This window comes from Colias croceus, chromosome 14 (genome assembly GCF_905220415.1).
Source record: "Colias croceus chromosome 14, ilColCroc2.1".
Classification (NCBI taxonomy): Eukaryota; Metazoa; Arthropoda; class Insecta; order Lepidoptera; family Pieridae; genus Colias; species Colias croceus.
In genome coordinates, this window is record NC_059550.1 from 5,029,729 (window position 1) to 5,047,395 (window position 17,667).

Consider the following 17,667-nt stretch of genomic DNA (forward strand, 5'->3'; position numbering starts at 1 on the left):
AATTTATGTTAGCCGTTTGACATTTAATGTACATATTATTAAACTTGCATATTAAAAATCAGGTTTGCTCGAGCTATGAGAACGGAAAAATTAATGAAGTGAACGAACACTTTACCCGTGTCAGGCTGTCAAAAGCACGTCATATTTAACGTATGTTTTTTTGCGTATTTTAACGTCAGCTCCGATAAGGAGAGAAACTTGATAACGGACGCTATTCGGAATCCTTCTATTATTAAACCTTTGGCTGTCACTTCTCGTATGAGACGAAAAAGGTACAGGACAGAGGTGTAAACATAATACTAATTCGTGAGTTTGGTACGTGGAAACAAATTGTATATTTTGATAGGGTGTCCCGATGCGTTAATGTCAGCCCGCCCTCGCGACGGCTGCGGGGTCCGATTTCGCAGAAGTGTTTCGCTTAACGCTTGATACAAAGGTTTTTTAAAAATCAGGTTCCACAAAAGAACCATGCTGCGAGGTATTATTTTCAAGACAACCTTTTTGGGTTGTTCGATGTTTGGATTTATCGCGTCAGTAATACGGGTAGCTCGTTTGGGAAAATAAGTATCTTTTAATCATACATATGGAATTAGTAAAAGTTTGTATAAAAATGGTTAATTGGCATCTTACCGGTACAAAGATGCAGACAACTTCATAGTGTTTGAAGTATGGGACAAAAAATCCACTAAGGATCGTAAAAACCGCTTCCAAAAATTTGCAGCTCGTTTGACGTTATGTAGATCTTGCACCACTACTACCTGCTACTTTGTGACATGTTGACATAGGGCTGCCTCATCATTAAAAAAAAGTTATATTATTAGCCATTTGAGAAGAATGAAAAAAAAATATGTAAGTATACAATGTTTTAAAATTTTACAACCACCTAATTAGTGTGAGTAAGGAATTAATCCGAATATAAATAATTATAATTAGTTTTTATATACTCACATGTATTTTATTAAAATATAACTAATTCCGTAGTGTGAAAAATAATGTATGACCACATAAAGTAAAAAAGTTTTCCACTTTTTATAAAATTATTTATATTTCAACTTATGTCGATTAAAAAAAACAAGTGATTTATAGCAGGAGCTTTCAATGTGCATTGGAATTATCTCATTAAACAGGCGGCTCTCCATAACAATTATAATTTTCTTAATTATGTCAGATCAATACTCACTCGTGACAGGTGACAGAGTGAGTTAATTAACATAGAGGAAAGGTGACAGCCCTAAAAGCTTCATCTGCCACTTGAACGATCGAAAGGTACGACGTCGCGCCGGTATCAGGAAGGAATGTACAACGGGTGACTTGAACAGTTCCTGTCCCATTCCCGCACAACCGGCTTCGCTTAGCTAAATTTGTGCGCTATCCTACTCATGCACACCAACGTTTTCAATACTTACCTGCGTGAAATGATATACATCTGTTTGGTAGTGAAGTCCCTCTTACGCTCGAACGCCGTAATGGATTGTTGATATTGCCTTCTCGCTCCGACGTCTCACGGACAGGGGGTAGACGCTGTTCGTACGCGCCTGTGTTTGTGTTCGTTTATTTAGTGAACTTGGAAGCTCGCCTTCGTGTTTGTGCATAGGGTGTCGGGTGTACATGTGTGCGTGAATTGTAGAGGCGCGACATAGCTTTGCCGTCTCCATGACTTAAAAGTTTTGTATGGTATGAAAGCAGCGGGTTAGTTCTGCGCCGGCCGGCCCGCGGGACGGATGTGCGTGCTGTATTCATGCAACTTTCTTCGCTACTACGATTTTTAAAATTCCTTCATTTGTAATTGTTGAATGAAAGTTTATTTAAACTTAACTTGTGATTATATTTAAATGTTATTGCTATAAAGTGACGATTTATTTGAAACAGTGTGTGTTTATTTTTTGTGAAACTGCAACGTGTTTGGTTCAACGGACTGAGGTTGGTCGTTATACCATACCCGTGTACAGAATGTTACCAACCAAAACTCCGACATATTTCACATGCCTAGTTAAAATGAGCATTATTTGTGTTTACTTGAAATAAATGTTTGGTTTTGCTATTGTTATGGAAGCAACTAAAGCTCCAATATTCATTTGTTTAAATCTGTCTAGTGTACAGCTTTGCTAGAAGAACTTAAAACTTGATAAAACGTTTTAAAATTTTTATATATTACAAACGAATATCTAAGAAAATTGAAATAACATGACTTTAATGTTTTGTTTTATGAACGAATAAAATATGGTTATTGTGTACTTAAGTAGTTTAAAGTAGATTAAAGCGACCAAACTTACAATTTGAACGAAACGAAAAGTAGCTCTACAATAAGGAAATTGATTATATATAAGCCTATTACTGCTTATTAAGACATTTATTTTTACACATAACTAACCTAAATGCTCAGCTGAGTTGAACAACCTTCCCAAAATAGACAGAATACTAAGCATAAAGCAATACTAAAGACCCTTTCACAAATCATCTGCCGCCAGAAATCTACCTGCTAAAATAAACCAAGACAGTTGCAATAATAATACTATCTCTCCATTCAGTGAGTATCATTGTTCAATATCTAGAGAATACAACATAGGCCGGCTATTGTCTGCAGGACGTTTAATTGTTATATGCAAAAATCTGAATTACTGACCAGAAATACTGTTATTTTTTTTTGTACCTACTTTTCAATATGAATGAACTACGCACGTAGAGTCAATGTAGAGTTTACAAATACTCATAACATTAACCATTTAGGTATTTTTCTTTTTTTATTAAATAATACCAGTTTAAAAATAAATTCTATATACCTAGTTACTCGTAGAACCCACCACAAATTATTGTGAATGGCATATTTTTTTCATTATATTAGGTATTATTAATTAATATATGTATTTACATAATTATGTAAGACTGAATTTTCATTGTAAATAACCACGTTCCAATCAATGTTAAGGACATATTCAAAGCAGAAATTAAAAAAAAAACAAATGCTTCAATATATAAGTTCATATTTAGGTATTAGAACGGAGATTTCAGTACAAAATATTGTATTATTTTTTTTATTTAAGTACATTATGTAAATCACATATATTTGTGATGCTTGCTGAATAATTATTTTTTGCAGTGTATTGTAAATAACCATTCTCCAATCATCAGTTATTTGTACATTAAAATCAGAAAATAAAAACAAATGCAGCACTTGAATTTAAACAATACAATTATATATTTAAACGAAATGATACTAGGAAAGCAACATAGAAATGTGTAAACATGAAAAATGTTTCTGGAAACTATCGATTGAATAAAAAAAAACAATGTTATTCATATAAAAAACTAAATTCTCCAACTAGCTAAAATCATCAGACAATTTTCATCATATTGAATACATTTTACAAAGGTAATTTTACTTAATGAAAATTGCCAATCATAAAATTTATACATTTTAATTAACATATTCGAACCAATATTTGTCTAAATAACAGAAAATATAAGCGTATACACCTAGTCAATTTACATTTTAGTTTATATTTCTCGTAATATTAATGTGTACACTGTACATGCCAATTATACAAGGAATTTTATTTTTCACATATAAACTAAAAATTAATTAAGCGTAATAATTAAAAGCACTTGAAGACATAGATAACTTACCATACATAATTTCATGTAGGTACATTACAATCCCATTATTTATTTCCTCTCTATCTTCTTTATGAAATATGTAAACTATTTAAATATTACTATTAAAATACGTTTCCTCTAAATACATAGCCGAGTATGTATACGCACCAAATATTGTTAACAATGCAAAACCAAAACTTCCTAACATTACCAACTAATCCAGTAAATACCGCATCGTCGTAAAACAAAAGACGAACACAGCACAGAGAGATCAGCAAAACTTACACAATAATAACTGCTGATAACCGTAGGTATGTTCCCTTAGTAAGTAGCGCCCCTAATCCCAAAGAATTTGTGATATTGTTATACCTACGTCCGAAACAATTGATATCTCTATTTGTATCAATAATACGAAGGCAGACAGTTACGTACATTCAGTACGTGGGTTGAATGTATGGGCCCCAACTAACGCGGGACGAGCATTTATTGATAATGTTTCTGTACAAGATTTCGGTTCTCGTTATTTAACGCTGGTCTGAGGGAGGTTATGGGATAGGTGTTTTTGTTTGCAGAAAGAAAACATCTTTGCTCCTTTTCTTTTGATGCGAACTGATAATAAATCAGACTAGCAAAAAGCATCCATGCATCTCATCCATACTAATATTATAAATGCGAAAGTAACTCTGTCTGTCTGTCTGTTACTCAATCACGCCTTAACTACTAAACCAATTTGCATGAAATTTGTTATAGAGATATTTTGATACCCGAGAAAGGACATAGGATAGGTTTTATCCCGGAAATCCCATGGGAACGGGAACTATGCGGGTTTTTCTTTGACTGCGCGGGCGATGCCGCGGGTGGAAAGCTAGTATTTTATTAATATTTAACTTTACCTATGCATACCTTTGTATCCCGTATAAAATTATAATAAAAATATTAAAATAGCACGCTACGAAAGCTCGTTATCCGCAAAACAAGGAGAACATAATCCATGAAGATTATAAAATTCCTAGCCCTTGAAACTAGTAAAAACTTTTAACTGCTTCATAATTTAAAAATACAAAATAATTTATTACAATATAAATTATATTTCAAGTTAAAATTCTGAGTAATTATATTAGTTTTTACTAAAAACAACAACATTATAAACTAAAACTTGAGAAAAGTCTACTAAATCTACATCTAGTTATGTTTTGAAGGGATAACTTAGTATAAGATGGTTGATATGTTTCTAATGTCTATTGCTTTCCAATTTATCACCATTATCCCAAACTACTTACATACGAACTAAACCTTTGTGCATACTCCATTATACAACAATTAGTTGTCCCCAACATAAGCTACCAATAATAATAACAACCGAAGAATTTAATTATTTATACATTATAATATCTGTTGTTCCTTTGAATTTGCAAGCATTTCTTGGGGTTGCGGTTGTGGATCCAATAGCTCCGTTTGTAGCATTTAATTGATTTTGTGCTTCAGAAACTAATTAGACTTTGAGGTTTATGTAACCGAACAGTATTAATAACTTACCATATCTTAGCCCTTAACGCAATCTCTGCTAACATTATGCTTACGCGATTACATTAACACAGCCGTGCCTATTTAATTTATAGTGTCTTCAATTACTTACTGTTTATAATATTCAGTTACTAGAAACTTACTTGCGTATATCAAAGTATATAACATGATTAAAAATAAAAATAATAATTCGTTCGATTTCTAAAAGTAGAAACTATTTCAATGGCTTTACACCCGAGAATTTTTATGAAAATGCCTTCCAAGAATCCATCCCTTTATGCCTTATTGAAACGAAGAAATAAATATTTTGCAATCTTTATTACACGCTTCATTTAAAATATATTGTGTATTACATTATATTCGAGTAAGATATTATAAATTGTATTTAATAAACCGTAATAAATATAATAACATAAACTAATTTATGAGTACATTAAATATATTAAAAAAGAACGCTATTCGCTTAGTATTATCTATTGAAAATCACATCAAACCAGACGTGATTTTACGTAGTCATTCATTAAAATCAATAATAAATTGGTATCATTTATCATATTTAAACAGCGTTGGATTGAGCGTTATCTCAAAATCCCGCCGTTAATATTGTTTCAGGCGTATCCCATCATTATAAAACTATTTGCGAACCGGCTACACTCGTATAACACGCTGTTATTCTGTTTGGGCCCGAATACTATCAGTACAATATTTATTCAGTTTCTTACTAAGGAGCTTACGATTCGCTCCACAGCATTGTATTAATAATTCAAAACGTATATCCGGACCGTACAGTATCTTCTGCCCGCGCAATTAACTTGTCTGGATTTCGCTATTTACAGAATCATAAAAGTGCACAGAAATAAGATAGCCAATAAAATAGTATCTTCGAGGTAAACAAAATCACTCCTCTCTAGAAATGTTTTATTCCGTACCGTATCGCTCTATATTTCTAACGAAAGAAATAAAACATGAAATCGTTTGGTATCCTTTCAGAGTGTTAATTAAAACGAAGGCAAGTATAATTTACTAAGCTAAGATGTGTCGGCTGATATTTTTATTCGGTTTAATGGCGTGACATTGATACGTGCCGGGAAGGAAACATCGAGTATTGTGTTACAGGCTCAGTGGTCTTTATCGACGCGAAATTTCATTATATTCGTACCCCTATTCCACCTACCATTCAATTGGAACACCTTCGCACAATTGGAAGGGCTGCCTCAATGGGTTGTCGGATGAAATTTCTTAACATTCTTCGCCCATAATGAGGAGGATGTCGTGCAATGGGCAGCAGTAACGGTGTAATTATAGAACAAAATGAGATTGACAGATATGAAAGGAGATTAAAATCCGCTTAATGAACTCGTATAAAGTAATGCCCACGAAATGCTTAAGATTTCTTCCAAGAAATTATTTTGAATAATCGTAAAACTTTTTATTTTATTAACGCTCCGGTCGTTGGGTGGTTTGAGCTGAATCTCGAGGCGATGTAATTAGATATTCTCTTAGAAAATATTCACTTTTAATATTAGATATTACACTGAATTAGCTAATATTCTCGGATGAAATCTCTTACAGATCTCGGGCTAAATGTCTTTTTGACTATAGAGGCAATGTAGGCCGTCTTGAACGAAGAAAAATGAAATATAAAATTAGTGAAGCAAAAAATCGTTCGGTGTACGAGTATAATATGAAGTGGTCTGTTGGGAATCAGTAATGAAGACATCATTATGGAACCGGTTTCAATACTGAGAATCACCGGACAGGATGTGCGAGCGACGTTTTTGACTCATATTTTTCATTCGACCGAATCATTTCTTAGCATTGAAAAATTAACAGGGATTTAAATCGTTCATCATAATCTTGATGTTTAAAAAATAAAAGTGAAATATTTTTAGAAACCACGATCTAATTTCAACCAAGAAAGAACAGTAGATAACATTATCTCTTATTTTAAAACTATAAAAAAGTATTTCGTCATAGTTGTGATAATTTAAATTTAATGGACTATTTTAAACACATTGAATTTACTCGAACACCTTTAAATCAATAATTATAAAATACAGCAGAAGTAAAGTAATCAATAGCACATCATTTTTTATTTCCCTGGATAAAGACGTACGTCACGTTGATCCCAGAGGATACAAACAAAATAGAAAATTTTAAGCCACCCCAAAATGTTTATTTGAACGGGAGATTTAAAAATATTTACTCCTAACGATGCAGCTACCATCCACAAAGATCACGAGTTCAGAAGCCATTAATCATGATGAATAAAAACTATTAACCTCTCACGAGGAAACATTTTGTAACTTTGTACTTTTCTCTCGAATTGTATGTCATTATTGGTAATAGACTCTTTGAGTATTGAAAGTATACTATGAGTTCATATAAAATTCGATTCATATAAATTTTTTCAATTATTGTGAACCAATTAGCTGGACTTAAGTAAATATACGTTAACTTTATTATTAAAATCATCAAACTAGTAAACTGACTTTGCAAGAACGCTCTCTATGTAATTTCCAAATATATTCCTCGCGTAATTTATTACGCATCGTAATCGAGTCCGTGATAACACCCTTTCAATATCCCTTTTTTGAAACTTATCTATTTAATTCATCTCAATACTCTTTCACGGGAACCCTGACCGCATTCAAGGAGAGATACACATTACACATGACGAAGGACCGAAGATTCGGGTTAAATTTAGCAGAAGACATTTATTTATTCCACGATACCCATGATTATAATCTCTTTGGGTATGATGAATTACTGATATGTGACGACAATGTAATGAATTGGAAAATGTGGAAGATTATCGGGGTAAATAGCCAATTGCGATTTGCGATATTTATACATTTCGAAATATTTACTTTTATTACAATAAGGAAAAATGCTGTACCGGAAATTATTATTAATGTTTAATGCGCTAAACGTTTGTAACATAGCAAAAAATATAATAATGGCGGAAAAAAAGAGTCAGATTAAATCGCAAAAAGTTATGTGTGATGATGCAATTAAAGCCAAATGTACAATGACATGTGGTTTCCATTACGCTAGGTGTACTACATTATCAATCTCCATAACAGTCTTTGAATCCATTAAACATCCCCATACTTTACAGTAGAATCAACCGGCGTTTTATTTCACAATGGGCGTATATTGTGTTTTTTATCCCATTATTTCATTTATTGGTTTGTATTGCTTATTTGCGTTCGTGTCGCGTGTGCTCTAACTATAAATCACTTGCAATAAATCAAGCAGTTTACGTTTATATTGTTTTGATATCGATATTATTGGATTTAGTGGTTAAGCTTTGTGCACATTTAAACATAACTCTTTTATCTACTTTTAAATGAATAAAGTTGTTATTTCATTTCGTTCGTAAATTTTATTGTTTTTCTTTTTATAGACAATTGTTAAATGTTATCTTGAAAATTGATATGTTTGTCATTTATTTTCACAGATACATATAAATTTCTGTTATTGAATGTCTGTTCACTATCATCAAATCAGGACATGTTATGTTAAAAATAGTGATGAATTTTTTTGTCAGACGCAACATTTTACATCAAGCTTATTTCATTTAGGCCTAACCGGAAAACATAGCTTTGAATAGTGCTTTACACGCAAAATTTTTCTTATAATAATACCTGTATATATTTTATAATAACATAATTTTTATTTATTACTAGCTTCCGCCCGCGACTCCGTCCGCGCGGATGTCGGTCTTCGCGTGGATGGTTTATTTCTCCATTTTGAGTAACTCTGACAATTAAACATCTTATAAATATCTATTGGACCCAAATACGGCTAGGCCTATAATAATACGCAACGTGTGTTCGCGGTTCTACAGAACAACGTCTATAAAACTGAAAAGTTAAGATTAATTTTTTTCTACGTATTTTTCCAGGATAAAAAGTATCCTATTTTACGCCCAGGATAATAAGGTATAATTATACCAAGTTTCATCGAAATCGAACCGTTAGTTTTCACGTGATGCCTTCACATACAGACAGACAGACAGACAGACAGACAGACAGACAGACAGACAAAAATTTTTTTCATCACATATTTGGGTTTGGTATCGATCCAGTAACACCCCCTGCTATTTATTTTTTCAATATTTTCAATGTACAGAACTGACCCTTCTACAGATTTATTATATGTATAGATAATATTATAATACTCTTTTAAACATCATTAGATAGTATAATATAGTGGAACATGGGAGCGTCAATGAAAAAGGATAATTAAGGTTTTAAACCGAAAATTCTGATAAACTTCGACTCTACTTCAAAACGAATAATAAATAGTTATTCACTATAACAATAATCAAATTCTGATATTATGTATCGAAAAAAAATACACTAGAGGTTTATAATTATATCCTCTTAATTAAATAACTAAAACTATTACTTTATAATAAACTTTTAATATTATTAATTGTAATAAAAACACAATTACAATTTAAAGAAGAACATAATATAATATATATGTATCTATAATTAGTAGTATATCTTTTCACATAGGTATATAATTTTCTTTTTAATTACTTACAACAATAAAAAAACGTTTTAGTAGGAATGTTTATATATAAAACGAATAATGCTTATTTAATCTTGAAATGCGTCGGTGTTTTATTTCACTTTTGTTTTTTATTTTCTTTTTTATTTATGCTTTTATTCCCTTGCAGGTTTGAAATGTATCGGTGTTAAACATTAGTGTTAGTGTGGTGATTATGTATATTAGTGTGCGGACTATGGGGGCGTTTTCCCTTACCGTTCGTTGGTTAGCTGTAGTGCTCATCGGTGCGGAATGGCAGGTTCATTCCCAGCTCATTCAACCGAATTCTGAAGTGGACAGTTCTTATAACTTTTATTATGAACAACCATGTTGTACGGGACCGGTGACTAAGAGCAAATACCACGTGAGACATAGAAGAGGTGAGTCATTCGTTTTTGTTTGTAATTTAGTTTAGCTACATTTTTGTTCGAATACAAAATCTCAAAAAAGTTGAGTCATGTCACGGGGAGATTATCCGAAACATAAGATTCTCACAAAAACAGATCTGCGTAAGCTCTATTGCTTAAACACAATGATATCCGAAAAAGAAGAATATTTTTGCTAAATATTTATAGAAAAAAATTCGTGCTCTTAATATTTATTAGTCATGAATTTCTCGTCGTAAAAAATTCTCAGAATATCATAGTGTATCTTTCGAAGTATCTTCGCAAATCATAATTCAGAATTCACGGTACAACACACTACATACACAATTGTTTGCTTGTGTGCTGTCACGTGAATGTGTGCGTGTACGTAACATTACACGTCTTACTCTACATTCAAAGCAATTCAAGGGTACCTCATGAAAAGAGACGGAAGTATAATTTTTGTTTGCGTGCGATGAGACAAAATTATTCTTTTGTTTCATTGCCCTCTCTGAGAATTCTGGGAGATTTTAATACAGTTCAACGTATTGGTGAAGTAGATATACATTGACAATAAGCTTGATAATAAAAGAAAAAAATATATTATGTATTTCCTTGCTGTATATTTTCTAAGAAAAATACAACACTTATAAAAAGGTATAATTATTAATTTGTTAATGTGCATAAAGACGAGAACTATATTTTGTGAAGAATATAATTTTATTTAGATTTCGGTAAACATGATTATTATAGTTTTCCCCACATAGATATAATATTATTTTATAAAGATAGTTGTATATTTAACTAATCTCCATCTAAACTATTATGGCCATATAAACCGCAATATTAATACGCAATTTACCACCTTCATTAAACTATACCCAGAAACAGTTTACTGAGAGCATAATAAATGTGGTAACTTGAATAATTATACCTTGTCAAGTGTTGTGAAAATACAATAATAATACATTTCAAAATCTAATACACACAGTGGAAAGCAAACTGCATCTGTCTAGCATTGTCTAATTATATTGAACTAAATAAATCCAAAAAAATAAACACAACCCAAATAAATCCGCAACCATTTATTCAAAATACACTCATATTTATTTGTAAAAATAAATTCTGATCCCTCGAATTGTAATAGAAGAAAAGCTGTGAATTCGGGGGCGCTCAGTTCAGCTAGAACGTCATCAAAAGTGTCAATCACGGAGGTTTCCGAATAGCAAAACCGATTATCGGGCATATTAAGTCAGTTATTGTTATCGACAGGGCGCTCCGTCCAACCAACCGTGAAGTAGATTAGGGACATCATATTATGCCGTACTTTTGGCGTCAGCTGCACGCATCGCATGCACGCTTAGCGCTAGCGTGGTTTTTTGCAGAACTTCTTATTAAATTTTACTACGAAATGCTTAAATTTTTAATAAAATTTGGGGTGAAGCATTTCCTCAACAAAGCGATTTTGTGCACGAATATGTCATGGCATATAAATTAAAGCATTCATTGGCATATAGGCCGAATATTACAATTCATTAATATTATAAAAAGCTTTGAACTCTTATCATAAGCTACAACAAAGATAACGCTGTTTATGTAGGTTCTAGGTACTTGTAATAAAATATTGCTACATTTAATATACAGTTACTAATTTTCTTAAGCGCAGTTTAATATAATTAAAACGAGAGAACATTTGTAGAGCACTAGAGAGACTGTTAAAAGGTATCGAAGATTTATGTTAGAAGTAGGTAAATAATGGTTTAAGTCTATCATTAGCAAGGGAAATGTTTTAGTAAAGTTGTTCCTGCGAACGTACATTAGCCGCTATAGCTGAATAGCGTTTAATGAAAGGGATGCCTCATACATTAACCACCATGCACTTTTGCTGACCAAACGTATGTTATAGCGGTCTCTCTAATAGCAATCTATCGGCAGTAATGTACTCTCACAGCGAACGTTTCAGTTCAAAAATCGAACATTTAACGTACATATACGCTATAAAACTTCGCTGAGTAATTGCCCTTTGAAATTCTAAGTAGTTAAATTCATGCACGCGTCGCATTGAAGGCGAATGTCCACGCTAGTTGTGTGTAAACAAAAAGTGCATAGAAATTTTTAAAAGAAAGAACGCACTCAGCCGGGCGGAGTGAAGAGAATAAAAAAGGAACTCACAATGCAGGAGGCCGACATATAACGTCCGGAGTAGTCAAAACTTGGAACGAGTCTTTTTGACCGATGACCACGCTAAAAAACTCAATGATTATAAAGGTACAGGTTAATTTAGGCTTAGAACATACTCATATCTATGTATTTATAGCATCCATTCTTGTTCTTGTATAATATAAACTGGTTTTGGTTACTCGCTACAACTCCGCGTGGGTAGAGCTAACAAACGTAGCTCAAATATAAATACGTTAAAACTCGCTAGGACATGACATGAAGATTTAATACACGTTATTTCAATTTTAGTTCTAATTGTAACATGAACATACATGACAGAACGTCCCAGAGGGAATGACATTACTTATTTTAGACATTGGGAACACAAAACATTTTGTTCGAAATTTGGTCACGTTTACGAGAGGCGAAGGGTGTCCCATATCGTATCTGGAAGCATTGCGATTGTCCATTGTATTCTCACGAGACAAAGGGTTGAGGACACGGAGGAAGCTTACCTTCGTCAAACTGCTTTTGGTACAAACGATCAGGTATTTGTAAGTGATCAGTACTTTATCTCGAATGGACTTTTGTCGTTGAAAACACAAGGTTGAAGAGTCGTATGAATATAAACGATGTTTTTAATATTACAGGAAAATGGAAAATTCAGAAGGAGTTCCCTAAAAACTCCTATACATATTATAATATTATTTCGATGTATAGTAGAGCTTGATTTTCGATTACTTTTATGAAAGTTATGTGATAATTTGTGTTGATAGAGCAACAATTTCTCTTACATATATCTCTATATCGTGTTGACATAAGTAGGCGAATGGAACGGCACATATTATTTAGTTCACTATGTATTACTGATTGATTTTATTTACAAACAAGTATGTCTAAAAATGTCTATATCTTTAAGAGAGATTCTGTCCAACGACGATTATAATGATGAACCATTATACCTACAAAAGCTCACATTACACGATACAATATAAAATGAATACATCGATATTTGATAGAGCCGCTATAAAATAAATTAAATTTGACAAATCAAATATTAGACACGCGGGACATTATTTTCGAATATCGTAAATGCACGATAAATCGCAACTCAATTCGATTCATTAAACCAGCGAAACAATCACACGCCGCAAGCAAAATTACGACAAATAAGTCCGGTTCATACGAATTATCTTCGCAAATTAATTAATATAATTATTTTGATTTAACATACGCAAACATAAGTGCGTTATTGAATCACAATTTATCTCATTACATGAATGTTTAATCTGTTTATGAATAACAAGCTTTTTAAAGCTAAATTACAATCATTGAAATTCGTTAATACATGTTGATATGATTAACGCTGTGTTCATGATAAATGTATTGTTGAAACGGAAATTTACTGCAATAGCTAGCTGTACCTATATGAGCGATTTTATGTTTTTTCAATAAATAAAGTAATTCATATTTTCTTACTTTATCACACACAAAACTGTTTTTTAGCTTTAAATGCTTTAATCAAAATATGATTAGATTACTTCAATAAATAATTGGCCTATAAAGACCAATAAAAACAAATTTAAATTAAAAAATTATTGTTTTACAGTAGAGCGCAAGTTGATGATCTTAAAATGAAGATACGTCTACCTAAAAGGATAAAAATGAAATATAAGTATCAAATAAAAATAAGTTACGCCGTAACCATGCCGTAAGCCCGTAACCCTCAACCTCGTTTGCTTCGCCACTCGTATTAATAGTCTACGTCTATTCAAGAGCGGGATAAAAAACCCCTTTAAAATTAGTACAGCTGTCCAAGAATATGTATAATTAAAGTTATATATGTTTTAGTCTTTCAAATTAACATCGCCTCAAAATTTATTAAACACAAAAAAGATTAAACTTTAATATCACAGCAATATTAAATACATTAACAGTTTATAACACTACATTAAATTTTATTCATACTTCCCTTTTCGGCGCCATAAGCCCGACCACATTAACTTCATAACGCGGCTTCTTTGTTCGCTTTAAAACAATTGTGGTAGCGAAGAGGTTCAAATTCCGACTGTAAAATACTCATCACAGTTCTGACGTCTTGGACGATAGCTAAAAGGCTTCAAAATTCTTACTATTCCAGTCTTTGTGAATCTGAACAAGAATTGAATGAGATACTTGTTTAACCTCAGAGCGGATTGCATTCTACATTACTTATTTCGTTTAGTCGAAATCTTAGCAGTTAGCCCGACATCTTTCCTTTTTTATTTATTAAGTTTTCAAAACTCAGTGTATTTACTGATCTTGGGATTCAATAATTTAATAAGTTGTGACACATTACATACATTAGACAATGTTTATCCTGAACCTGTGTAATAAAAACGAGTTTTAAAGTGTTTATTATAGTTAAATAAATCGAATTATATCGTTGGTGTACATTATTTCGTTTAATTTTATTCTAAATAAAGTAATACAGTACATTTAAACAACCATAATATGACAGACTTTTACCCATGTCTAGATGCCGGTCAGGTTATATAAGTAAACCATTACACGGTACTTTGAAATTCCTTTTAAGGCGACTACACCACCGAAACTAGCGCCCCCCCAACATTTTATTTTTTTACTCCTAAACCAGATCAAATTTAAAAAATCTAGCTCGGTACTTTGCTAGTATATTACTTGTAGTATTTTTGGTATTACTTTTCACTATTCTAACTGTTCATTATTCTAGAGAACTTTTGATTACCGCCAAAAGTGGCCACTTTTGGCGGTAATCAAAAGTTCTCCTAATTTACCGAATGCAAAATAATGAAAAGTAATACCAAAAATACTACAAGTAATATACTAGCAAAGTACCGAGCTAGATTTTTTAAATTTGATCTGGTTAAGGAGTAAAAAAATAAAATGTTCGGTGGCGCTAGTTTCAGTGGTGTAGGCCTCTTAATAGAAACTTAAGTTGTGTTAGGAACGTAAAAATCCCCCCGTGGTCCAAGCCTTGTCGCGGCGGAGGGGCTCAGTAGCTTGGGGTGCAAGCCAGCACCTTGAGTGAAGCGAATATGGACCGAGCTGGTTGCTCTCTGTACCTCTCTTATTAGAAGAGTAAATAGGAGATGCATGGCGCTTTGGCGCGTGTCTGTGGCTCGAAGGGGCCAGCGGAGCTTTTGCTCGCAGGATGGCAGACAGGGCCGGGAGTTCTACGGGACTGCGGGGAAGACAACCCCTATAAAAAAAAAAAAAAAAAATTACCCCAATCCTAAGTCAGTGACACTCGGCGAGAGGATGAATGGTCGGTGGGAATCCGGCAGATAGAGATGTCTCAGGGGAGCGCCCCCTGGTTAACAAAAAGCAAAAATGGAGGTCAATAAAACTAAAACTACTCCAGGAGGGTACCACCTCGCTTCGAGTGTGGAGAATCCCTCACGGGACTGTCCCGACGGGACAGTACCGTCAGCCCCATCGTATTCTGGAGGGGGCACTGGCCGCCACATGGGTGATGCATCAGGCCCTAATGCTACTGAGCAACTGACCACTGGCAAACGACTAACGGAGACCGATAAGCTTAGCGAAACGGAACGTGGGGTGGAGGCGCGCACCCAAACGGGGCGCGTTGAAACCAGAAGGAGGAAGACTGGACCCAGTGGGCTGTCCACGGCAACGTCCGTAGATAGTCTCATGACGGTCCAGTCATATGAGGAGGATAGACTGTGGGCCAAGCGAAAGCGGTCCTCTGGAGCGAGCTGCTCAGGCTCCTCCACGGAAGAAGGCCGAACGCGGCAGGCCAAGAAAGCCTCGAAAAGGGGCAAAGGGCGAGGGGCTGCAGCAGCGGGGTTCTGTGCAGGTACAGCCTCTGCAAGAAAGACCTTAGCGGACATGACAGCCGCAAGGAAGGCCTTGTCGCGCGTATGGAGGGAATCGGAGCTCGAGGCTAGCGAGGAAACGCAGGTCACCCGAGCCTCTCGAGCCGGTACCTCCCGCGCTGGAGAAACTGGGGACGGACGTCTTGCCGACGATTCTACCGCGGCCCTCCAACACCGTATAGAGGAGAGCCTGGATGCCATCGAGCAGGTGCGTGAAAAATCGACAAACCTAAGGGTGGCATTCAAACGTTCCCTCAAGGAAGCCTCGGACACCATTCAAGAAGCGGCGGTGCTTCTTGCACAACGTACTGCATCAGAGGAGACGCGGCAGCTGCAAGCTGCGAACACTCAGTTACAGGCGGAAATCGCGGGCCTCCGAAAAGAGATGGGAGAGCTTAGGGCTATCATAGGGACCGCACAGCCCATGCAAACGCGAGTGGACTCCGATCTGACCGCGGAGATTTTGCGGCAGGTTGGGGGAATGGTGGACGCCCGGTTAGAAGCGTTGGAGTTGCCTCCAAAAAGGTGTGTGAGGCCCCCATTGGCGGGGGATGGCAGGGTTGAGGGAATGGCGGTTGGGCAAGCCCCAACCGAGGACTTTCCTCCTCTTCCGCCGCCAAAGCCCCCTAATGGGGCACCAGCGAAAGGTGCTGCTCCAGCAAAGGCGAGAAAACCGGAACAGCCTGCTGCGCAGCCTGCAAAACCGGGTCCAGCTGCAAAAGCCAAGGGGAAGGGCAAGGGGAAGGCTGCACGGCAGCCGGAAAAGACCAAGCCAGCTGACAAGGCTGTGCCCACCACTTCTTCTGCTCCCCAGTTGCAGCAACGGCTGGAGCAGGAATGGACGGTCGTCGGAAAGAAGGGCAAGGCGAAAAAGAAAAAGGGGCCGGCGCGAGTGCTCTCGAGGGCGCAGAGGTTGCGCAATCCTTCGTCCTCGGCTGTCGTTATTGCTCTGCAGCCAGGCGCAGTGGAGCGAGGCGTCACCTATGCCTCTATAATGGCTGGATCACGCCAAAAGATCGATCTGGCGGAAATCGGTGTAGGTGCGCTGCGGTTCAAGCGTGCCGCGACTGGGGCAAGGATCTTAGAAGTCCCTGGTGCCGCAAGCTCGAAGGAGGCAGATGCTCTCGCTGCAAAGCTGCGGGAGATTTGGGACGAAGGCACCGTCAAGGTTTCCAGGCCGGTGAAATGCGCTGAAGTGCACATCATCGGCTTGGACGACTCGGCGGCTGTTGAAGATGTCGTGGCTGCGATTTCTCGGGCAGGAGAATGCCCTACAGAACACGTTAAGTGTAGTGGACTGCGCGTGGGCTCTCGCGGCTCGACTTCAGCCTGGGTGAGCTGCCCGATAGCCGCGGCAAAGAAGGTGGCACAGGTAGGCCGTATCCAAGTAGGGTGGATCTCTGCAAGTGTCACGCTTGGCAAGGTGAAGCCACAGCGTTGCTTCCGCTGCCTAGAGGTGGGGCACGTAAGAGCCGAGTGCAATTCGCTCGTAGATAGGAGCAACGTCTGTTTCCGATGTGGAGAAACAGGCCACAAGGCCGGGGAATGTTCTGCCTCCGCCGCTCGCTGCGTTCTATGCTCCGAGGCCAAGCTACCGGCAGGCC

General features: G+C 35.9%; 1 protein-coding gene across 1 annotated transcript in view; it reads left to right on the forward strand.

Moving 5' to 3' along the window:
- Positions 1-1,710: 1,710 nt before the first annotated feature.
- LOC123697400 (semaphorin-2A) overlaps positions 1,711-17,667 on the forward strand; it is a 108,808-nt gene continuing 92,851 nt past the window's right edge. Inside the window, exons 1-2 of the mRNA XM_045643898.1 lie at positions 1,711-1,920; positions 9,812-10,061. Coding sequence (XP_045499854.1) covers positions 9,857-10,061 — 205 coding nt within the window. The 5' untranslated portion in view covers positions 1,711-1,920; positions 9,812-9,856. The remainder of the gene's footprint in view (positions 1,921-9,811; positions 10,062-17,667) is intronic.